Source organism: Pithys albifrons, chromosome 14 (assembly GCF_047495875.1).
Source record: "Pithys albifrons albifrons isolate INPA30051 chromosome 14, PitAlb_v1, whole genome shotgun sequence".
Classification (NCBI taxonomy): domain Eukaryota; kingdom Metazoa; phylum Chordata; class Aves; order Passeriformes; family Thamnophilidae; genus Pithys; species Pithys albifrons.
In genome coordinates this window covers 176,936-196,769 of record NC_092471.1, presented here as the reverse complement: position 1 = coordinate 196,769, position 19,834 = coordinate 176,936, and the positions used below count along the sequence as shown (strand labels likewise).

Sequence of the window (19,834 nt, the reverse complement as noted above, 5' to 3'; positions counted from 1 at the left end):
CAGAATAGACGATACACATCAGTGCAGTGATTTTGGATCATGTAACGAACTGTCAGACCCACTCTGTATACAAGGCAAATTGAAACACAGACATTCAAATGCTTAACTGAAGCCATGAGGTGCAAGGTGAATGCCACTAATTTGTATGTGCTTGAACTGCAAGTATCAAACTTTGTGACCACCTTGAAATATGGAGATGTAATATTTTTCTGTCCTTTTTTTAAATGTAGATAGAAAAATAATTGCTTGTGCTTGTGGGTAGGTTTACTTCCTAAAAACTTCCAGCTAATTTATAAGACTGCGGAGTGGTTTTCTATCTGTCTTTCAAAGCAAAGTAACAAGTTGACCTTGAGTTTTCATTTTCTGTCCTCAAACTTTTAGTTTAGCTTGTAAAACCAGAAATGAAAAAATATAAACAGTGCAAAAGTAGGCTGGGATTACCGTTACTCCTGTTTGAGGACATTTTCCTTCTCTCCCTCTCATATTCTCACCCACCAACTCTCACTCCCTCACTGTCTTAGCATCAAGATTCACTGCTGACTGTAACTACCTTGTCTTCTACCCCCTCAAACCAATTAGCTCATGTGTTTCAGTCACGCATTGAAGAAGCCTGCCCCCTCTGAGCACACAGCTCACTTACAGTCTTCCAGTTTTTAAAGCAGCAAGAGTTTGCAATTGACTAAAATTATATTCAGATCAGACTTTTTATGTTTTGATTTCTTTACAAAAGCTGTGGCATGAGGAGGAGGGTGCTGATGCCTATCACTGTTTTCTTTCATCTTTCTTTAATTGAAGAACACAACAACATACGCCAAAATCCTTAATTAATCTAGAAAATAACTAAAATATCTCCCATTCACAAATGCTACTTATTCGCTGTGTGTTCCAGAAAATTGCAAAAGTTGGATTTGTTCAATCCTCAAAGTCTTTACTTTGAAGGTTCGTAAGAGACTCTGAAATAATTTTTATAATGCTTGAACCTTCAATTTATTTCTTAGTTTCTTGTTTAGTGGAATTGATAGGAAAAGAAGGTAGATGTTTTGTGCAAGTCATCTGAGTTTTTAACTGTCTGTAAATATTGATCATTAATTCTAATTAAGGATAAATAGATTATCAACACTAATGATCCTTTTGTCTGAGGATGAATGTTTGATCACTACTGACACTTGCTCACAAGTTAGGTGAACCTCAGCCATTGCTTCTCTGATGTCCATTGGGCTCTTCTTTTTCTTCTTCATTCTCTCATTTCTGGCTTGACATTTAGGTACATTGTTTGGAACAGGAATCACCAGCTTTTGTCCTCAGATTTCTACAGTGCTTATTATGAAGAGATCTTGATCCATAGGTTAAGACTGTAGGCACCAGTGTGATTAAATTCTTGACAGAGAAGACCTCTCTGTGCAGAGATACCAACTACCTACAATTCACACCTCGCATGAAACCCGTTTTTCAAAAAGCATGTACCAATTGACTAATGAAGTGTAAAAAAGGAATTGAGAAAATGTGACTTGCTTCTCATTCTGGATTAACCCACGTGCTCTAGTGGCTGGTGAAAAGTAATTCCCCAGAGGATTTATCTTGATTATGGTTAAGATAATAGAGTGAAAAACAGGACATGCAAAACCCGATGTAGCTATCTTCCCTAACTATGACTATCTAGGAACCTCTGTTTGAGGCTGTTTACTCCAGCTTTTAGGAACAGGACAAACCTCAGTCACAGCAACTTAGCTCTGAAGCCGGTTCTCTGGTTTTTTTATTTCTTCCAACTCCAAAACCCTCTTCCAAGCCTCTCCACAGCTTCAGTTTGCCACTTCTGCGGGGGCGGGGGTGGAAGCAATCATAGGTAGAAAACTGGTAAGGGTCTTTCCCAACACCTTGAGTCTATTATACTGCACAAATCTTCCATGTGAAATGTTGGGGACTGTGGCTTGTGAGGAGCTTATAAGATCCATTTTTAGTTTAGAACCACCTATTTTACCTAGACTTTGTGAGTTCATTACCAAGTATGGCAGTAATACATGGCATTAGTTTCTGAGATTGATGTTGGCTTCATACCTTTGTGCAAATTTATATGACTTTACAGGTGTGTACAGAAATGGGGTCCCTGCTCCAAAGCAGCACAAAACCCCCCGAAGGTAAATAGAAGCAGCAGTAAAAGCACTTAAGAGAAAATAGACTGCCACTGAGAATGAGAGAATAGTAAAGAGCAGGATGGAGGGCAGATAAACCAGAGGGACACACAAACACATGACCCTGCTTATCTGTGCTTAATGAAAACTATTATTTGCTGTTAAAGCGCACAATTTTATAAATAAATGGAGTCTGATACTGTAGTCCACATTGGCTTCAAATTCCCATTTCCTTCTCTCAGAATTAAAAGCATTTAAAGATTACTAAAGCTGTTCTTAGGAGGGAAAAATGAGCAGAAAGCTGCATTGCACTGGTTCTGATATCATCCTTCAGTGCTGAGAAGTTTTTATGACTGACATACTTTATTGTATCATTATTTCCTCTGATCAGTGAAAGCGGAAAAAAAAAGGGTGCAGCTGCCTCTTTGGGGAGTTTCAGCTTCTCACACCACTTGGGACAGGGTCTTATCTGCATTACATTATATGGATCACTCACTGTAATTTGTGTAGAAAAAAGAAAATCCCACTGATAAACATTTGTTGCCTCAGTTACAAGAGGTTTGCTTAAACATCATCATTAGGCAAGCAGGGTAAGGTATAGAAGTTACAGACTAGCAACACTTCTTTGGTGATGGGTCTGGTAGCAGAATTCAGGAATTTAAGTTTTTTTTTTCTTCTTGACAAGAATTGAAGAGAAAGCAGAGGGACTGTTAGCCTGTCATATTCCTTTCTTCAGGCCTAAATCTCTTTTGTTGCACAGAATATTTTTCATTTTTCTTTTTTTGCTTTCACTTTTGCATCTGGTTTATCAGCAGGTTTCCTGTATTTCTTTCAGACTATGGTTGCAATTTCCAAAGGTAGCAAGTGATATTTTCATTGCAGTGTAGTTTCAGTTCAGCTGAGTGGACAAGAGAAGACTGTGATTTTTCATCATGACACTTAGTACATGGGAAATTTCTGGACAATATTTCATGTAAATGCATCAGCGACTGAATGAGAACACACCTCAGTTTCTTTTAAATAAATGAGGAGGAGTAGAAATATTTACAGATAAATAGGAATTTACCTTCTGACATCTTGGACAGACAAAAATTCCAAATTAGCTTTATTTTCAGATCTGTGTGCCTGTTTTCCCCTCTGCTGCCATGCTAGTCTCAGGCCCTATCCCATCTCCAGACAATCCATCCTGGCTGCCTACCCTTTTTCATTCTCAGTGACTCCTGGTGAGAGGTCATCCTCTGAGAGGTTTAAACTGGGAGTGAAAATCATGGCAGATGAGGAAGAAATAATGTGCAAACTCGGGAGCATCCAGGGGATCAGGTATGTTTGCTTTATGCCGCATTTTCATTTTCCAGCCTTAAGAGTACACTCTCTGACTTGAGGCCCTAATGCAGACACTTAAATTCTCGCTCATGTATGACAACTCATCTAGTCTCCAGGGCCCTGACCATGTTGAGAGATCACTAAAGAACAGGAGCTGGTCATTGTAGTGGAAGGCTACATGCGACATTTTTAAGTCTAACTTAGACCTGATCACGTTGAAATAAGCAAGGATCCTCAAAGCAAGCATCTGCAGCACTTGGATTAGTATGAAGACACCCTTCTCTATGTAGTTCTTGAAAGCAATGTGAAGGCTCCTCCACCTTTCCTGGTGAAGCACTCTGTAGTCAGAGGGTTTACTGAAATTTTCCCTAAACTTTCTGTATTGCTCATTAAATATATGGCTTTTTAGACTTCTCTCTTGGGTGACCTAGTGAATTAGGTGCTGTCATGACTCTTCCAACACCTTTTTCACATTGAAAGACATCATAATCATCCTCATCATCATCTATACCATCCTATTTGCTTACTGCTGGAGCCAGAGCACAACACCCCAGTGGCTCACACTGTCGCCTCATTATCTCATATCTAGTTTGCTGGCTTTCTGGGCACAGGTATTCATACATGAGGGAGACCACTTCCCCTTCGGTCTGCAGCTGTAGAGGCAACTAGCTCAGGACATTCAGCTCTGTGACTATAAGCCCTAATTCAAGCAGATCTAACACTTGCCATGTAAATATGGCCATACTGTCTCGTATTCAGCCAACTTGTCTTCCCCCAAAATGTTACAATTTTCATTACTCTCCTTTACTTTGTGTCCATTTTAATTTTTCACTTCCTTTTCAGAGTCCCAGACCATACTCCAGCAAGTTTGGTCAGTGCTGAGTAGGGGTTAAGTACTTCCAGTGCCTTTCATGTAATATTTATGTAATACATTCCAGAAAAAATTACCCTGTTCTCATCAACCTCATGCTACTGACTGATGAGTGGTCTATTTGCTAAGACTATGGTACTGCTGCTTCTACATTTGTAGCACTCAAATTTATGTTTGCAGAATCCAATTTCTCTACAGATTGTCTAGACCTTGATTAACATTCATTCTAATGTGCTGATGCTTCAGCCCAGCATGACCATGGGAGCTGGGAAACTCCAGATTAAATGCTTGGACATACAGGTCCTGATTGTCTCTAAGGTGTCTCTTAGGGCAGATCCTGGAAGTGACCTTCCAAAGTGTGGAGATACAACTGTTACCTTCATAATTTAAAACACAGAGCTTAGTATGTTACAGAAGCCAAAGGGGAATAATTACCTGGCAGAGGAAAGACTGAAGGTCTATGTAGCAAGCTCTGTAAAGTGTTCTGTTATTCTTGTCTGTAGAAAGACAAATAGTCACTTTCCTCAATCTAACAGTTTTATTTGCATTGGGTTTGTTTAGTTGTTGGCTTGTTTTTGCAGGGGTGGGGTTGTTTGTTTTGATTTGGTTTGGGTTTGGTTTTTTAAATAATTACAAGTACCATGTATAGTAGCAGGGAAAAAAAAAGAAAATTGTAAAGAAAAGAACAAAATACGTATTTTCAAACAGTTGCATCACTGAAAGCATCCAATACAAAGCAGCGTGGGAGTAATAATGACTAGAGGTTACCTTTGTGTCAAAGTTTTTAATCAAAATCATGAACCCAGTCAATAGTCTTTTAGTGCCTATTTTAACGAAAAGCTAAAAATTGCAGATCTCAGAAGGAAGCCGTCTCTTTTTCCACTCCTAACAACCTCTGACATAATGAGGTGTGACAAACTGATTTAAAATGTAGTTGCAGGAAGAAGGGCAGGCACGCTCTGCTCTGCCTTGTGGGTGTTGTAGTCTTTCTACAGGGTCTCTGCCTGGGCAGCAATAGGAAGCTGGACTCTAAGTCCCATATCTTCCACTAGAGTCTCCTGCACAGGCTCAGAGCCCATATACGAGGGGGGGGGTGGGGGTGGGGGTGATCACAGTGTGTCTATTGTATGTTTTTTCTTTTCTTTTTCTAATTTTCCACTGGCATTTTTTACGTTTCACGGGAGGTTTAAATCGGGAGTGGAAGCATGGCAGATGAGCAAGAAATAATGTGCAAACTAGAGAGCATTAAGGAGATCAGGTATGTTTGTTTTGTGCTGTATCAGTTACGTGAAGCAGCGTTTTCCTTGGGGGAGCGGAGGACCTGCATCCATCTGAAAGTAGCTGTCGTGCTACTGAGGGAAAGAAAACTACCGCTGGGTTTACGATAAGAGCTCAAAATACATTTTTCTAAGCAGGGAAGAAGCATCTGCTGCTGGGAATCGCCGCTGGAATGCATAGTGAAGGGCGGTAACGGTCGTGCATTTCAGAGAATTTCCCTGCGTGGTGACAAGGCGGAGTGCGCGGGCGGGAAGCACGGAGCAGCCCTAACGCAGCTCGGGGGAGTGGTGTCGGGTCGCGTGTGTTGTGGGGGTTTGTTTGGTTTTAAGTCCTTTGAATTATTATTTAATATTTCTGAGGCTCTGTCTTGCATCTGTTATTTTTCCCCACTGACGCCCGCGCAGGAGCCTTGACGGGCTGAGAAAGGAAGGGGGATGGCACGGAGAGCAGAATCTGCCTCCGAAAGCCGTGGGCGGACGCGCCCCCGGGCCGGGCCGGGCCAGCGAGCGCTGCGGCCGCTGGCGGAGCCCCCCCGGGCAACGGGGCAGCCGCTCATCCGGCGCTGCCCGCCGCGGAGCCGCGCGAGGGAGCCGTGCGGAGGACGAGAGGAAGCAGCAGAACCTGGGCGGCTTTTCTGTGGCCTGCCTTGCCCTCCCGATCGCGCGAGGGCGGGGAGGCGGCCGGGAGAGGCCTGGGGAGATCTCCCGACGTGCTGCGTTTGGCCGCTGACTCGACGGGGATAGAGACACAGCGGACCAAGGCTTTTATGCCGTCCCTTCCTGCCGCAGCACCGGAGCTGCCTCGCTGTGCGGCTCGTGCAAGGCAGTGCAGCAGGAATTTGTATGTGGCGTTCTTCACAGGGAGAGGCGCAGGATGCTGTGGAATTAACTGGGGGCTCCTGAACAGCCAGGCGCGGTACCACACGTGCCTCTCGCGGGGGATTCTTCATAGCTTTAGGTAGGGCATTGACACTCTGGGGCTTAGGGCACAGATTTTCACGATTAGGCCTGAGTTCTCTATGTTTAGTAGGAATTCATGTGTCCAAAAGCCAGAACACGCTACCGGTGACTTTGAAGGTAGTGAGGTGGAAGGCATGTGGACTGTGGGTAACCCCAGGGCGATGAGAAGTGTTTTGGGACATGACAGCTGGAGAGGAGCTACCAGGGAGAGGGGAGCGAGGGCTGTGGGGGAAGGCCTTACCACAGGCAGTGTGTGCAGGTGGTGCCAGACACTTCTGACTGCCATCAGCATCGCTAAGAAGCACACTTGACACATGGAAGAAGTGAATTAGGCAGCCGAGTATGGGCCTCAGCCTTCTTCACACAATACCACAAAGACCAAGCAAAAATATTTTTCTGTTTAGAATCCCGAAACTGTTTGTAGACAGATATATGACAACAAATACTTTACAGCCTAATAATAATACTTTTCTACTCAACTATTAGGCAGGCTGTGTTTTAAAATACCAGTCTAGTTGTAGCCTACTACATTTTGCGGTCCAATTATTCTAACACTTCATTTAAATTATTTTTTTCAGAGTGATATCCTGTATTTGGAAATTCACAGTGCACTGGGTTTTCTGATAGTATATTCAAAGGTGATTTATAAAGTGCAGTTAAAAGATTTTTGTTATTACTTTGTGGCATAAGGTAGGGTAAAGGTGATGTTACTAGTATCTGTGAACAAGGAAGTATCAAGAAATTTGCTTGAATGTATGTTAAATTAAAAAAAATCAGTGTCAAAAAGTCAATCATACTTGCAACGTTGATATCCAGTTTGTCACCTTTAACAAAATCTGATCTAATAACTGTATTTATTGGTCCTCAAATCTTTTAAAAGGAGAGTGCATTCTGTGAAGTTTCCTTCAAACTATGAGAATTTCTTGTGTTTAAAGACTCATCTTCGATAGATTTAGCAGACTATTTGATTCTGCATTCCATGTATTTACAGACAGAGGAAAAATATTCTCAATCAAAATCAAAGAACTTGCCCATTCCTAGGCCCCTTGATCTCTATCACTTATTAAAGGCAACTCATCTAGGTTTTTGAAGGGATTCAGGAACCTGAAATCTGATTTTGAAGACCTGTATCTCTGTCCGTATCTGTATCTATAGATAAATACATAAAATTTGTAGTCAAGGGAATACTGTTTTCAGTAAATGTGTTACATGCCCACAATCCAAACATATATGCACATGCTTATTTATATGCATTAAGTACTTCCACAGAAATAACCCGTCATAATGCCTAAAGACTTAGTGTCTGACTTGGAGGAGATAAAGGCGAATGAGAATGAATTTATTGATGAGAGATGCTAGTTTCACTGCTCAGTGCCCTATTGGCACACTTGGTGACTATTGTCATTGATGCAGGGTAAGCACTGAAATAGAAGGGAAAAAATATGAGGGCGAAATTCATTAGGCAGTCTAGAAATCACAGTTACAGTTCCTGTTTTAAAAAACTACCGCATGTTGCCTGATGCTAACAGGAAGAGTTCTAATTTGTGTGTGCTTTTTCTTTCCTAATATCAAAAGCTAATCATTTGGACTGAAATAAGCCCCTGCAACTCATTTGTTGTAGAAATCTGGCAGAGCATGGCACCAGTGACTACTAACAGTAAGGAAACAGATATATTTCCATTCTCTTTTGGTGAGCACATGTCATAAATACAGAAGACAAAACAGGAAATAAATTGGGGACAGATACTCCCAGTTTCAGTAATCAAAGCTGCCATTACTAAGTAAGTGTTTTAAATAAATGAGAACAGAGAAATTTGACAAAAACAGGGGTGGATGTAAGGTTAGTGGGATATTGCCATATGCAAAGTGGAAGGCAGAGAGGATCTCTTTTACTGGCTTAAGTTCAATATTTACACTCAGACTAGCATATGCCATTGTATACACCTCCAATGACACTAAAGATTACAATGTTGTAGCTACATACTTGAATTGTATCTACGTCCAGGTTTCTTCTCCACTTAATTCGTAAAACGTTAACTAGTTGACTCATTATTCCATTAGCTATTTTTTATTCTAATGGTGAAATACGGAATTTTCAGAACTGGAATGACTGCATACCTTTTAAAATAAATGTAGGCTCATAGGTATATGATTTATATTCTTGGTAATAAATGTGTTATATGAAACAAGATGAACTCTATGGTGAGGTAGAGTACAAATGTAATAATCATATTTATCAAGTGATTTTTCTGAGTTTTTGTTTTAAATATGCCTTGCACAAGATCTGTAAATGTTTCTTAGTGACCTTTGATTTCACCTAATTTGTCATTGGCTTTTTCTGTATCTATCTTTGGTCTGGTACTTCTCTTCTGGACAGTTATGGGTTGCCATCACTGGGAATAGTCATCTGGATCTCATTTAGCTTCTTTATATTGAGAAAAGAACTTTCTGTTAAGATTATCTCTGAAGTACCAGTGCAAAGCAGAATTTTGATTTATTTTGTTCTAAGGAAACAAGCAGCAGTTCCTCTGGCCTTCACTTTTTTAAGTGTTCCATTTTAAATCTCATTCATTCATATTGTCCCTGCCAGAGCAACCACTTCTGAATACATATTGTAGGAGTTATTTATGATGCTATTTTTATCAATTTGGAAACAGAAACGAGGGGACTGAAAGGAGAATTCACAGGCAGTGTCAGTGCCTCTCCAAGAGGGACGGTGTCTGAGGGTAAGCTTTGGTCAAATGAAAGCGAGAATAGAAGATATACAGATACCTGCCATATACTTTAGCATCCTTAGGCTAGCTTTAAGGTTTCTTTGGGAATTTTCATTGATGTGAGAGAAAATAGTAGCTCCGTTAAAGCACAGGATATATATACTCTTATTTTTACAAGTATGATGTAGAATAACAGTGGAATAAACCATCCAGTCCTCAGTGTTGTGGGAGCAGCAGAAAGACCCTTGGGAACTGGGTATGGAAACAGTTTGCAATGGGAGCAAATGCCCCACAGGGGTTTTGGAAGCCCCTTTCCTAGAATTGAGTCACAGATCATCTTCCTCCAAGGGGCTCAGTGCCTTCTGCTTCCATTAAAAATGTCAGACTTAGGTTGCTTTCAGCAATGGGGAGCAAGTCGAGGCCTAGAAGGAATTTCATGGCTAATCTGACAGGCTGCTTCCTGTAATCTACAGACTGCAGACTGCATCCTGTAGTCAATTTTGCTGCTTCTTGTGAACTTGAATCAAACTTTCCCCTCTTTGCACTGGGATAGAAATAGGATATTTAAATATGAATGCAAACCTCATCTTCCCCAGCCCCATCTCATGTCCTGCCTGTAGGAAATCTACTGTATTTATTCAGTAGTGGACTTGCAAACCAGTATGGACTGATTAATACCAGGGATCAGATGACTAAACAGGAATGCTACATTCTTCTTTGTTTCACAGAAGGCAAAGGAAAAAGTCCTGGAACACTTGATTACGTGCCTGAAACGTGTTGTTAACGTGTTGGTTACCCAGTATAATATTCTAATTGGCAGTACAGGAAAAATAACTAAGATCTCTTAATAAATTAAATCACAGGAAAATTTTTTTTGTTCTATTCAACAGCTTGGACAAGTGTTGAATTGCAACAGCAATAGGCTGTTGCGCTGCTTAAGACTATCTGATGACCGAAACTCACACTCCTTGATTGTTAGCTTTACAGGAAGAGATAAGGACTGAGCACATAAACGTTTTCACTATGGAACACAACTGGCACAAGCGAACAAACATAATCAGAATGCAGGATAGGGGCAGAAACATTTACAAATATGTAACAGGTACTAGATCTTATCAAGGAGTGAGGAGGATGCAAAGATACATGAAAATGGGGTGTTGATAACCAGTGTCATTTGAGTTTTTACTATTTGATATGTCATTGCTCTGGCATTTTCTTTAATCTGATGTTGAAGTTAGTAGTTTAGCAGTTCAAATTACTGTCCACATAGTTTTAGTCACTGTATATGACACTAGAATAACCTGGAGTTCATTTAACATTACTCAGAATTCCGTGCTAAACCTAGATTTTCTGCATTTCTCTATTTTGGAACTAGGGTTTAATCCAAGTCAACTGATGTAGTACAATTCTGTTGGTACAAATTGTCTGAATCTACACTGTTAAAATCTGAGAACATTTTATTAATTTCCTAATTCAGTACAGGAGTTTTCATACCACTGAAAAGCTCAACAAAAGAGCTGTGATTAGAATTCAGTACTCTCATTGTACACAGAGTACAGCTTTCTCAGACACATTTAGTCTCACTATTGTCTATTGCTGCTATTGCCTTCTTCCATCTATCTAATCACATATAAAGTGATACCTCAAAAAATACGTTTCAGTGACTTACTGCTGTCTCTCTCTATTTTTATTTACCACTGGAATTCAGAAATAAGACTTTGCAGATGGAAAAAATAAAGGCACGACTGAAAGCAGAATTTGAAGCTCTGGAGTCTGAGGAGAGGCACCTGAAAGAATATAAACAGGAAATGGACTTGCTGCTGCAAGAGAAGATGGCCCATGTGGAGGAGCTGCGACTGATCCACGCTGATATTAATGTGGTATGCAACAGTAAGGCAGTTAAATACCTTCCTGACATCCGATCCCATCAGGTCTTGGAAGCTGAGCAGGGTCAGCCCCAGTTAGTACTTGGATGGGAGACCTCCTGGCAATGCCGGGGGCTGTAGGTTCTAGCCCTGAGGACTTCACTGTCACCGTCCAAGCTCGCTCGACCGTGGCAGATGAACCTCAGGAGTTAAAGAGTGGGGCCAGTTCTGCGCACTCTGTGCCTCACCTGAAAAATCCGCTGCACAGGCTGGAAGGGCACACCCACGTGGGGAGAGCCCTTCCCAGATCTTCCTTCGTGAAGTCTGGCCACACATAATGCAACAGTCCAGCTGCTGACAGTCTGACCAAAGCAGTTTCATAGGAATCATTCCACAGGCTGTGCACTTGTGCACATCAGTGAACCACCACTGGTTTAGTCATCTGGACTTCACAACACCATCCTAGGATCCTAGAGAATGCAAAGTAAATTTACATCAGGGTAATTGTTCTCTTCCTGTGTTGGGCAGGATATTTTATAACGTTGGCCTAGTAAGCACTTGCATCAAGAGGAAAGATAACCAAGCCTGTTGTGGCTATGACTTTACCAGTAGCCACAGTAACATCACTCCAGCAGTCCCACAGAAAACTGTTCTTCCTGTTAGGCTTTTCTCATTTAGTATGCAGAAACAGAGAAACTTTGACAGCAAGGTGGGACTTTTGATTGGAGGTTTTGGGAATGAAGATTTTGGGAAAATATATAGTATTTGTTAAGTTCTTAGCAAGAACTGACTTCTGTCACTGAGTGGAACCACCAAGCATCTAAAAGCCTGAAGGGAATGAATACAAATAAAAGAAAAACAATTTATAAACAGAGAAGATTAGCCAATCAGAGGGGCTAAATAGAGAATATATTTTAAATGTGCATTTTTTACATCTTGTTAGGGCACTTGCATGACTCCTTGGTGGTTTATACCTCTGAAGGTACCTCTGCTTTGCACCAGAGCAAAAAAGCTCCCACATTGTAAACAAGCACAAGCTGTATACTGGATATGCGGGCTGCCTTTCTTTATCACTTGAAATGTCTGTTCCACTATCCAGCTGCATAATCTCAGCCACTGTTTCATCCTCCCTTGTTTTTCCAGTCAGATTGTAATTTTCTCTGCTGCTTTTTTCCATTTACTGCAGTAAGAGAAACAGGAACATTTCCTTAGATTGTTAACTTTTAACAGTTGGTGTTCAGATAGCTTAGAAACACAGAAAACTAGTTTATTCTACTTTAATTTCTTTTTTAATGTCTGCTGAGAGTTTTGCATCACTCCTCGCTTTCCAGCTTTATCTGTAGCCTGTCTACCTGCTTTTTGTGTTATTCAGAAGGTCATATAGGTTGAGTGCACCTTTTTAAATAAAAATGCATCTCATATGTCACTTTCTGTTGCTTCTTCCTTGCCCAGTTTTCATCCTCCCAATACCTTCTTTCTGATACAGACTTGCTCAATCAGAGAGGGACAGTTCTTTACAAGCATTGTCATACCTCTGTTTCAGATGGAGAATACTATCAAACAGTCTGAGAATGATCTTAACAAGCTCTTGGAATCTACTCGTCGCCTGCATGAGGAGTACAAGCCACTAAAGGAGCACGTGGATGCCTTGCGAATGACTCTGGGATTGCAGAGGCTGCCAGATCTGTGTGAGGAGGAGGAGAAACTGTCTCTTGAGTAAGTCTACAAAGCAAACATTATCTGGCTTTATACTTTCAACTGTACTGGTCGTTTTCTCATTTTACTTTTGCTGATAAGTGGAAAAAAGAACTCGAGAGGTAAGCATGAAAAACAAAAGTTAACAAAGAAGATATGTGGGAAGACATTTATTTGATAACATTCAGTCTGAACTTGTTGCAAGTTAAATTAGATTATTTCAACTTGCAAAGTCTACATATGAAATGCAAAAATTCAGGGGTGGTTGGCTCTCTGGATTTTCATACTATATGTTGCTTTTTCTAGCAACTTCTTTTTTCCCCTGAAAATTACTTGTTTAGCAAGCAATAATAGGAGGAAATACAAGCGAGGGATACAAAACAAGTATTCTTTAGTTGATTTGGGCTGCAGCTAGTCCGAATTTTACTTTTTGATCCCTGCTCATGACAGTGGCATTTAACCCTAACCCCGTGACTGTCAACAAGTAAGTTTACCCAAGCTGTGGAATAGATTTGGATCATAAATTACAGTTTCATATTTAGGTATAACCTAGGTGGGGGAGAGTGACAGAATAAGATACTATTCAAAGAACAATGTCCTTTGTTTAACAGATCAGTTTTAACTGCAGGGGGTGTTTTGAGAAGCTTATGTTTCTTTTAACACCCAGCTCAGTTAACATAATTTTCACAGACAGTTTTCAAGATTTCCTTTGTATTTCTTTAGGAATGTTGTTTTACATTCAAAACACCTTGACACTACAAAGAATGTATTAATCTATTGGGTATAAAAGTGATTAATTTTAACAGAATAAAATAGAAAAACTGTTGGACAGAGGTGCCTCTGAAGGTGTTAAATATATACACGTTGTCTATTTTTCATTGTATTAGATTTATATCCAGTTGTACATCAAGATACCTTAAAAGCTGACAGTCTGGAATCTGACCGAAGTGTACAAATGCAGAGAAAAATACCACCAATACTATTTATGAACTCAGTTAAGTGTAGGCAGTTTGACTTCAGTGGAGGAATGTGATAGGGAAATGTGGTCCATTGTATTTTAACACAAAATATCCTTTACAGATTGATGAAATACCCAAGAACATTTTTTTTGTTATTCTTCTGTCTAGCTACTTTGAAAAGCAGAAAGCAGAATGGCAGACAGAACCACAGGAGCCTCCCATCCCAGAGTCTCTGGCTGCAGCTGCAGCAGCTGCCCAACAGCTGCAAGTGGCTAGAAAACAAGATACCAGACAGACAGCAACTTTCCGACAACAGCCACCTCCAATGAAGGTCAGGAGACGAATGTGTTGGATTTTTTCTTTTGCCACTGGAACACATTTTGTTTATAAAATTGATCGATATTTGCAAAAAGGAAAAAATATGTGTCCTGATTCTGATTTCCCATGAAGTGGTTCAAGTCAAGAGCAACCAGTAGAGTTAAAGTAATAGCACCAGTCATCAAGAGTTAAGGACAAGAATCGTTCATGAATTGAGTCTCCCATCAGCAGAGATGTAGGCAATTCCCACTCCTCCTGTGTTTCACACGGGAGCAAGGCATGTAAGAAAGAAAAAAAAGCCTGGTAAAAGGAAAACTAATAGCTCCTGCTTAATGCCAAATGGAGTCATATTAGAAGCAATGCACATATTTTAGGAGGGAAATTACTGACAGTATACATTACCAGGAAATGTGATTGGTTTTGCATTTGGGATCTTCAAGACTAACATATAGATTAATTTAACCTAACCACAGGCATTTAAGTGACAGTTTTACTCGGCTCCTTCTGTAGTAAGAAGAGCTAAGTAATTCCGTAGAGGTATTCATCCTGCCAAGGTTCCAGAGTCACTGACTCAGTAGGCAAACTGCTGTAGGTACACTCCATAGTTATATACTTACTATCTGTAGTTAGGCAATTGAAAAGCCTTTTTGCAAGTAATATGGTTCAGTCAAGTGGAAATTGAAGCGCTTAGTATGGAGCAAGAAGAGTTCTGTATCTTGTGTTAAATACATGGAATTCATCTAATCACTTGCTCCTGCCTTAAATTCTGTGACATCACAGTTGGCCTTCACTGTAATTTCTTTGACTCAGTGAGCTCTTATGCGTGTAAACATCTCATTGGAACATTTAACAGAAAATAGAATTTAAAGTCATTAATACATGTCTGAACTATGTGTCTGCAGAACTGTAGTTTTAATTCAATTAAATACTCCAGTTTTTCAGTTGTCATGAAATTACTGTACAGTCCAGATACCTAGATTGTATAGACTCTTGGTATCTGGTAGTAGTGGTTTGCCTTTGAAGGCAAGAAGACTTTTTTTTGCCTGTACTGTAACTTTAAGGGCGGTCCCATGGTGTAGTGGAGAGCACTCTGGACTCCCAAGGACCTGAGTTCAAGTCTCAGTACGGACCGTCCCCTGGCAGTTCAATGCCTACCTGCCATCCCATCCCATAGGATCTGGGATGCTCAGCAGGGTCAGTCCTGGTTAGTACCGGGTGCTATGACAGTCCTGAGGACTTCACTGTTACTGTCCAAGCTCGCTCGGCCGTGTCAAATGGACCTCAGGACTTAAACGGTGGGGCCAGTTCTGCACATGCTGTGCCTCACCTAAAACATCCACTGCACAGGTTGGAAGGGCACCCCCACGTGGGGAGAGCCCCGCCCAAATCTTCCTTTGCGAAGTTTGGCCATACATACTGTAACTTAGAATATGATACTCAGTAACCTGCGTAACAATGGCACTTAAATGGTTGTAACAAGTGGCTGCAATGTTGCATTTCAGGCATGTTTATCGTGTCACCAACAAATTCATCGGAACGCGCCCATATGTCCACTCTGCAAAGCAAAGAGCCGATCCCGGAATCCCAAAAAGCCCAAGAGGAAACAGGACGAATGAAATCTAGATTGACAAGCTGTGTGATCTGTTCCAGTGCTCTTCCAGCAGAACTGCAAATGTGCCCAGACTTTACTGAAGTGCAGACTCAAGTATGGCCATCTCATTGTTTTCTATTTAATACAATGTAAGCACAATGTTCCCGTTGTGTCTTAACTTCCTTCCAGTCCTTAGGATTTGGTTTTAGGAAAATAAATATTACTGGTGCTGCAGTTAAACATTTCAGTTGTTCCATCTTTTGGACTCCTAAACAAACTGGAATTCTTTGTGCAAGTATCCTAAATGTCAAGCTATTTCTTTTGGCCAAATGTGATTACCACAAATGCTTTTATGTTCTCCTTTTAAAAAACAGATGTTACTCAAAGATTATTCTGTTTTCTTCTGATAACAGGAGACTATTTGAAATGCTGAAATAGCAGACTTTTTGTTTCACTGAAGAACAATTTGTTTTCAAAGCTTGTAAGACTGCATAGGTTTGAGTATCTGACAGAACTCTTTTTATACAGGAAATATTTGGGGAAAACGAGATTGGTTATACAGAAAATCAGTGCATTAAGGACACACATGAATTTTGTTTTACCACGGTTTGATTGTGCCATTCCCTCAAATTTGACTTAAAACTTGGAAACTTGATGGCTGTGTAGGAATTTCTAAAAATTACATAACTTGTCACGGTTTAACATCTTAATAGGTTATTATTTTCAGCAGTCAAAAGACTGCTTGACTTAATAACAAGGCTCAAATGAACTGCCTTAGTAGTCCTCCTAGGTTCTGTGGCCATCCTGCACACTGTGGTTCTCTAGGAAACATGCATAAAACACCCCAGATCTCTGTGTGCATAGACTGCAACATAAGCCATTCTGCATGTCTTCCTAGTTTCTACAGCCCAAGTCTCAGACATGACCTCCACAGTTGCATAGGAAAGTTCAGTAACGTGCATGAGGAACGGTGGAAACTGAAAAGTATTTCAGCGGAACCACCGGGCTTTGATGTCGTCATCCTCCCTCAATCAAAACTTTCTATTGTTTTGTCTTTTAATAGGTCATCTTCAAGTAATCTTTACTTCAGGCCAGTTTTTTGTTTCTCTCTATGTGCCAAAAGAACCCTGACTGAACCAGCCAGAGTAGACCCCTCCCTATATCCCTGTCTTGCCTTTGTTTCACCTAATGTAACAACAGTTCCTCCAGTGGGGAGGATGACAGTGACCCACTGACAGAACCAGGGCTTAAAATTTACTCGTCTCTAATCCCAGTTTCGTCACTACCTTTGTTGTCTAAATTGATCTAGAATATTAAATATTCTTTTCACTAACTTCAGGCAGCAGGAACTGCTTGTTCACATTCTTCTCTCTTTAGCACAGGTTCTTCTCTGCTATTATGCTAGAGTGGTTATATTGAGAATTTAGCTTGTTAAAGGGGATGAACAGGGAAGCCCCAAGTCTCTGGTCAGAACTTTGGCAAACACAGGCAATTGTAGTAAATCCACATAATGCAATTTTGCTGGCCAAATCACAAATGTCACCACTAATTTCCCAAGTCTGTCACAAAGTACACAAGTGATTTACTGAATATAGTCCTGTAACTTTTGACAAGTTCAAGGGGTACTCTCTCATTTTAATGTTTCATAGCTGTATAAACATCTGTCAGCAGCAGAAACAGAATGTGGACCACATGAAATTATGTGAAGAGCAGATTCTGCGAGCTGAATTACTGGGATTTGGTCCCTCTGAGATAGCAATATGGAAGATAGTCTGACTCCATGCTCTAAATGGCAGTAGTACATTAGGCATGCCTTGTAGCACAAATACTGGATTCTGCTATTAAATGTCAGAGTGCTCACATGCCAAGTGCCCTGTTCAGACCAGGTCCTGTTCCGCTGAAGGGAAAATGTACACTGAGATAAAAGTACATGCATGAGAGCAGCATACTTTGATGGTAGTTGTACATAAATTTAAGTAGTGACAATGGAGCAGGCAAATGGTCTGCAATGAAGTAGTGTGAATAGAAGGATTGATTTGTAGTAACTTAGAGTTCTTAAATAGGATTAGTCATAGTTGCACTCACTTCACGGTTACCTTACCAGGTTCTTTCTTTCTTGGGAGTTCTCTAAACTGAAGGATGGACCATTTACTAATTAGTTCGACAGTTTTGTATTTTTGCTTTTTTAAACTAGTCTTTTGTGCTCTTGTGTTTAAGGTTAGTTTTTTAAAAAAAGCAAAGTGAAAATGACATACTTTGTTTGCATCATTCATGTACTAGTATTTACAGATTTGTTTTCACATCCTTTATGAAGTTCTGCCATATGAATAGCACGCATTGCTGAAAATGAATATAGCTGGAGATGAGTCAGCAGTCCCTTGGCAACCAAAAGGGCCAACCGTGTCCTGGGATGCATCAGGCACAGCATTGCCAGCTGGTCGAGGGAGCTGATTGTCTCACTCTACACTGCCCTGGTGAGGCCTTGAGTACTGTGGGCAGTTTTGGATGCCTCAGTGCAAGAAGGACATCAGACTATTACAGTGTTCCAGAGGAGGAGGATGACCAAGACTGCAAAAGGTCTCAAGACAAGACCTGTGAGGAACAGCTGAAGTCACTTGGCTGGTTCAGTTTTGAGAAGAGAAGGCTGCGGGATGTCCCCACCACAGCCTACAGCTCCCTCAAGGGGGAAGCAGAGGAAGAGGTGCTGATCCCCACCCTCTGATGACCAGTAACAGGACAGGAGGGGAAGTTTAGATTGGACATCAGGAAAATGCTCTTCTTTTAGAGCGTGGTTGGTCCCTGGTACGGTGACCCAGAGAAGTGGTCAAGGCACCAAGCCTGTCACTGTTCAAGGAGCACCTATGGTTTAATGCTAGGTAGTCCTGCAAGGAGCAGAGGGTTGGACTTGATGATCCTTATGGCTCTCTTCAAACTTGAGATGATTCTAACTATTTCAAGGAGATAAAATATGTATTATGTATTAAGGGATCATGGAGGTGGGAGCAGGGAGGGAAGCAGTACCTTTCATAAGGAAACGGAATTATTTTCTGTCACAGAATAATGATGGAAGTTTAATGAAGAGCTCTTCTTGTGAAAGCCCTGGACTCTTTTCTTGCAGGCAACTTTCTCAAGAGACTAGAGGAATAATTATGACATACTAATTTATTGGTTTTTAGACAAAGGAGGAAGCTGAAGTACCGTTCTTACCACAAGTCTACTGCATTTTTTCTCCTTGGAGCAACAATGGCCTCTTCTTCTGTACCTAAGGTCTTTGTGGATACTTCTTCACTTGGCTTAAATTTATTCTTATTTGGGTTAAATTCTCTTAATAGTCACAATGAGATCCTCCACAAAGCTCTTGTAAGTTTTATATTTACTAAAGTCTGGTTTAACCCTGTCTTTGTCATTCCCTTTTTAAATGGGTATCTGAGTGACAACAAAATACTTGGATTCTCTTGGTATGGATGTTTTTTTAGGATCTCTCCCTGATTCCTCACTTGCCTCAAACAATAGTCCTGTTGTTCTCCAACCAAACACCTAAAAAAAAAAACCAAACAAAAAACTAAAATGAAAATAAAGAAAACCCCAAGCCTTTCACCCTGCCACCAATAGAGTGCAAACACTGTACTGCATCTGAATACTTTGCTTTAGAAATTTTTATATGCAGGCGGGGGTAGATCAGTTCTTCAGATTTTAGTGCCAACGGCCCCATTAACTATAGAGAAAATGTAAGGCAAATTGTAATACTTCCTGAATTCCATTTTCACTTTCTTAACAGGACCCTGACTGAATCTGACAGTGGCTTCAAGTTACAGTATCTAAATTTGAAAGAGTAGACATTGGCGTGTTACTCTAAACAGCATCCTATTCAAAAAATTAAGACTTCACTAGCACTTCAATTAAATAAAAGTGCTTTATTCCTTTATTTTACAATTTTCTAATTCCTCCATTTTACAATTTTCTAATTCCTCCTAACTCCAGCATAGGTTTTCATTTTAGCATTTACGTGTTTTAGCAGTATCTGGTGTTTTCATCAACTTCTGTGTTTTAAATATTTTACTCCTGTGCCTTGTAGGAGTAACAATTGTGAGTCTGTACAGTACTTTTTAATAAATATTTCATGTCACGCTTT

The 19,834-nt window shown here is 40.5% G+C and overlaps 1 protein-coding gene across 6 annotated transcripts in view; it reads left to right on the top strand.

Annotated features, from left to right (window-relative positions):
- Nucleotides 1-19,834, top strand: part of ZC4H2 (zinc finger C4H2-type containing) — a 21,817-nt gene extending 1,983 nt beyond the window's left edge. The window contains exons 1-6 of one of the 6 annotated variants that reach the window (XM_071569746.1): nt 6,480-6,558; nt 8,136-8,217; nt 10,983-11,154; nt 12,683-12,855; nt 13,962-14,124; nt 15,614-19,834. In XM_071569746.1, the coding sequence (XP_071425847.1) occupies nt 10,999-11,154; nt 12,683-12,855; nt 13,962-14,124; nt 15,614-15,727 (606 nt within the window). In that variant the 5' untranslated portion in view covers nt 6,480-6,558; nt 8,136-8,217; nt 10,983-10,998 and the 3' untranslated portion in view covers nt 15,728-19,834. The other 5 variants (XM_071569744.1, XM_071569743.1, XM_071569745.1 and 2 more) reach the window with 5 other exon arrangements.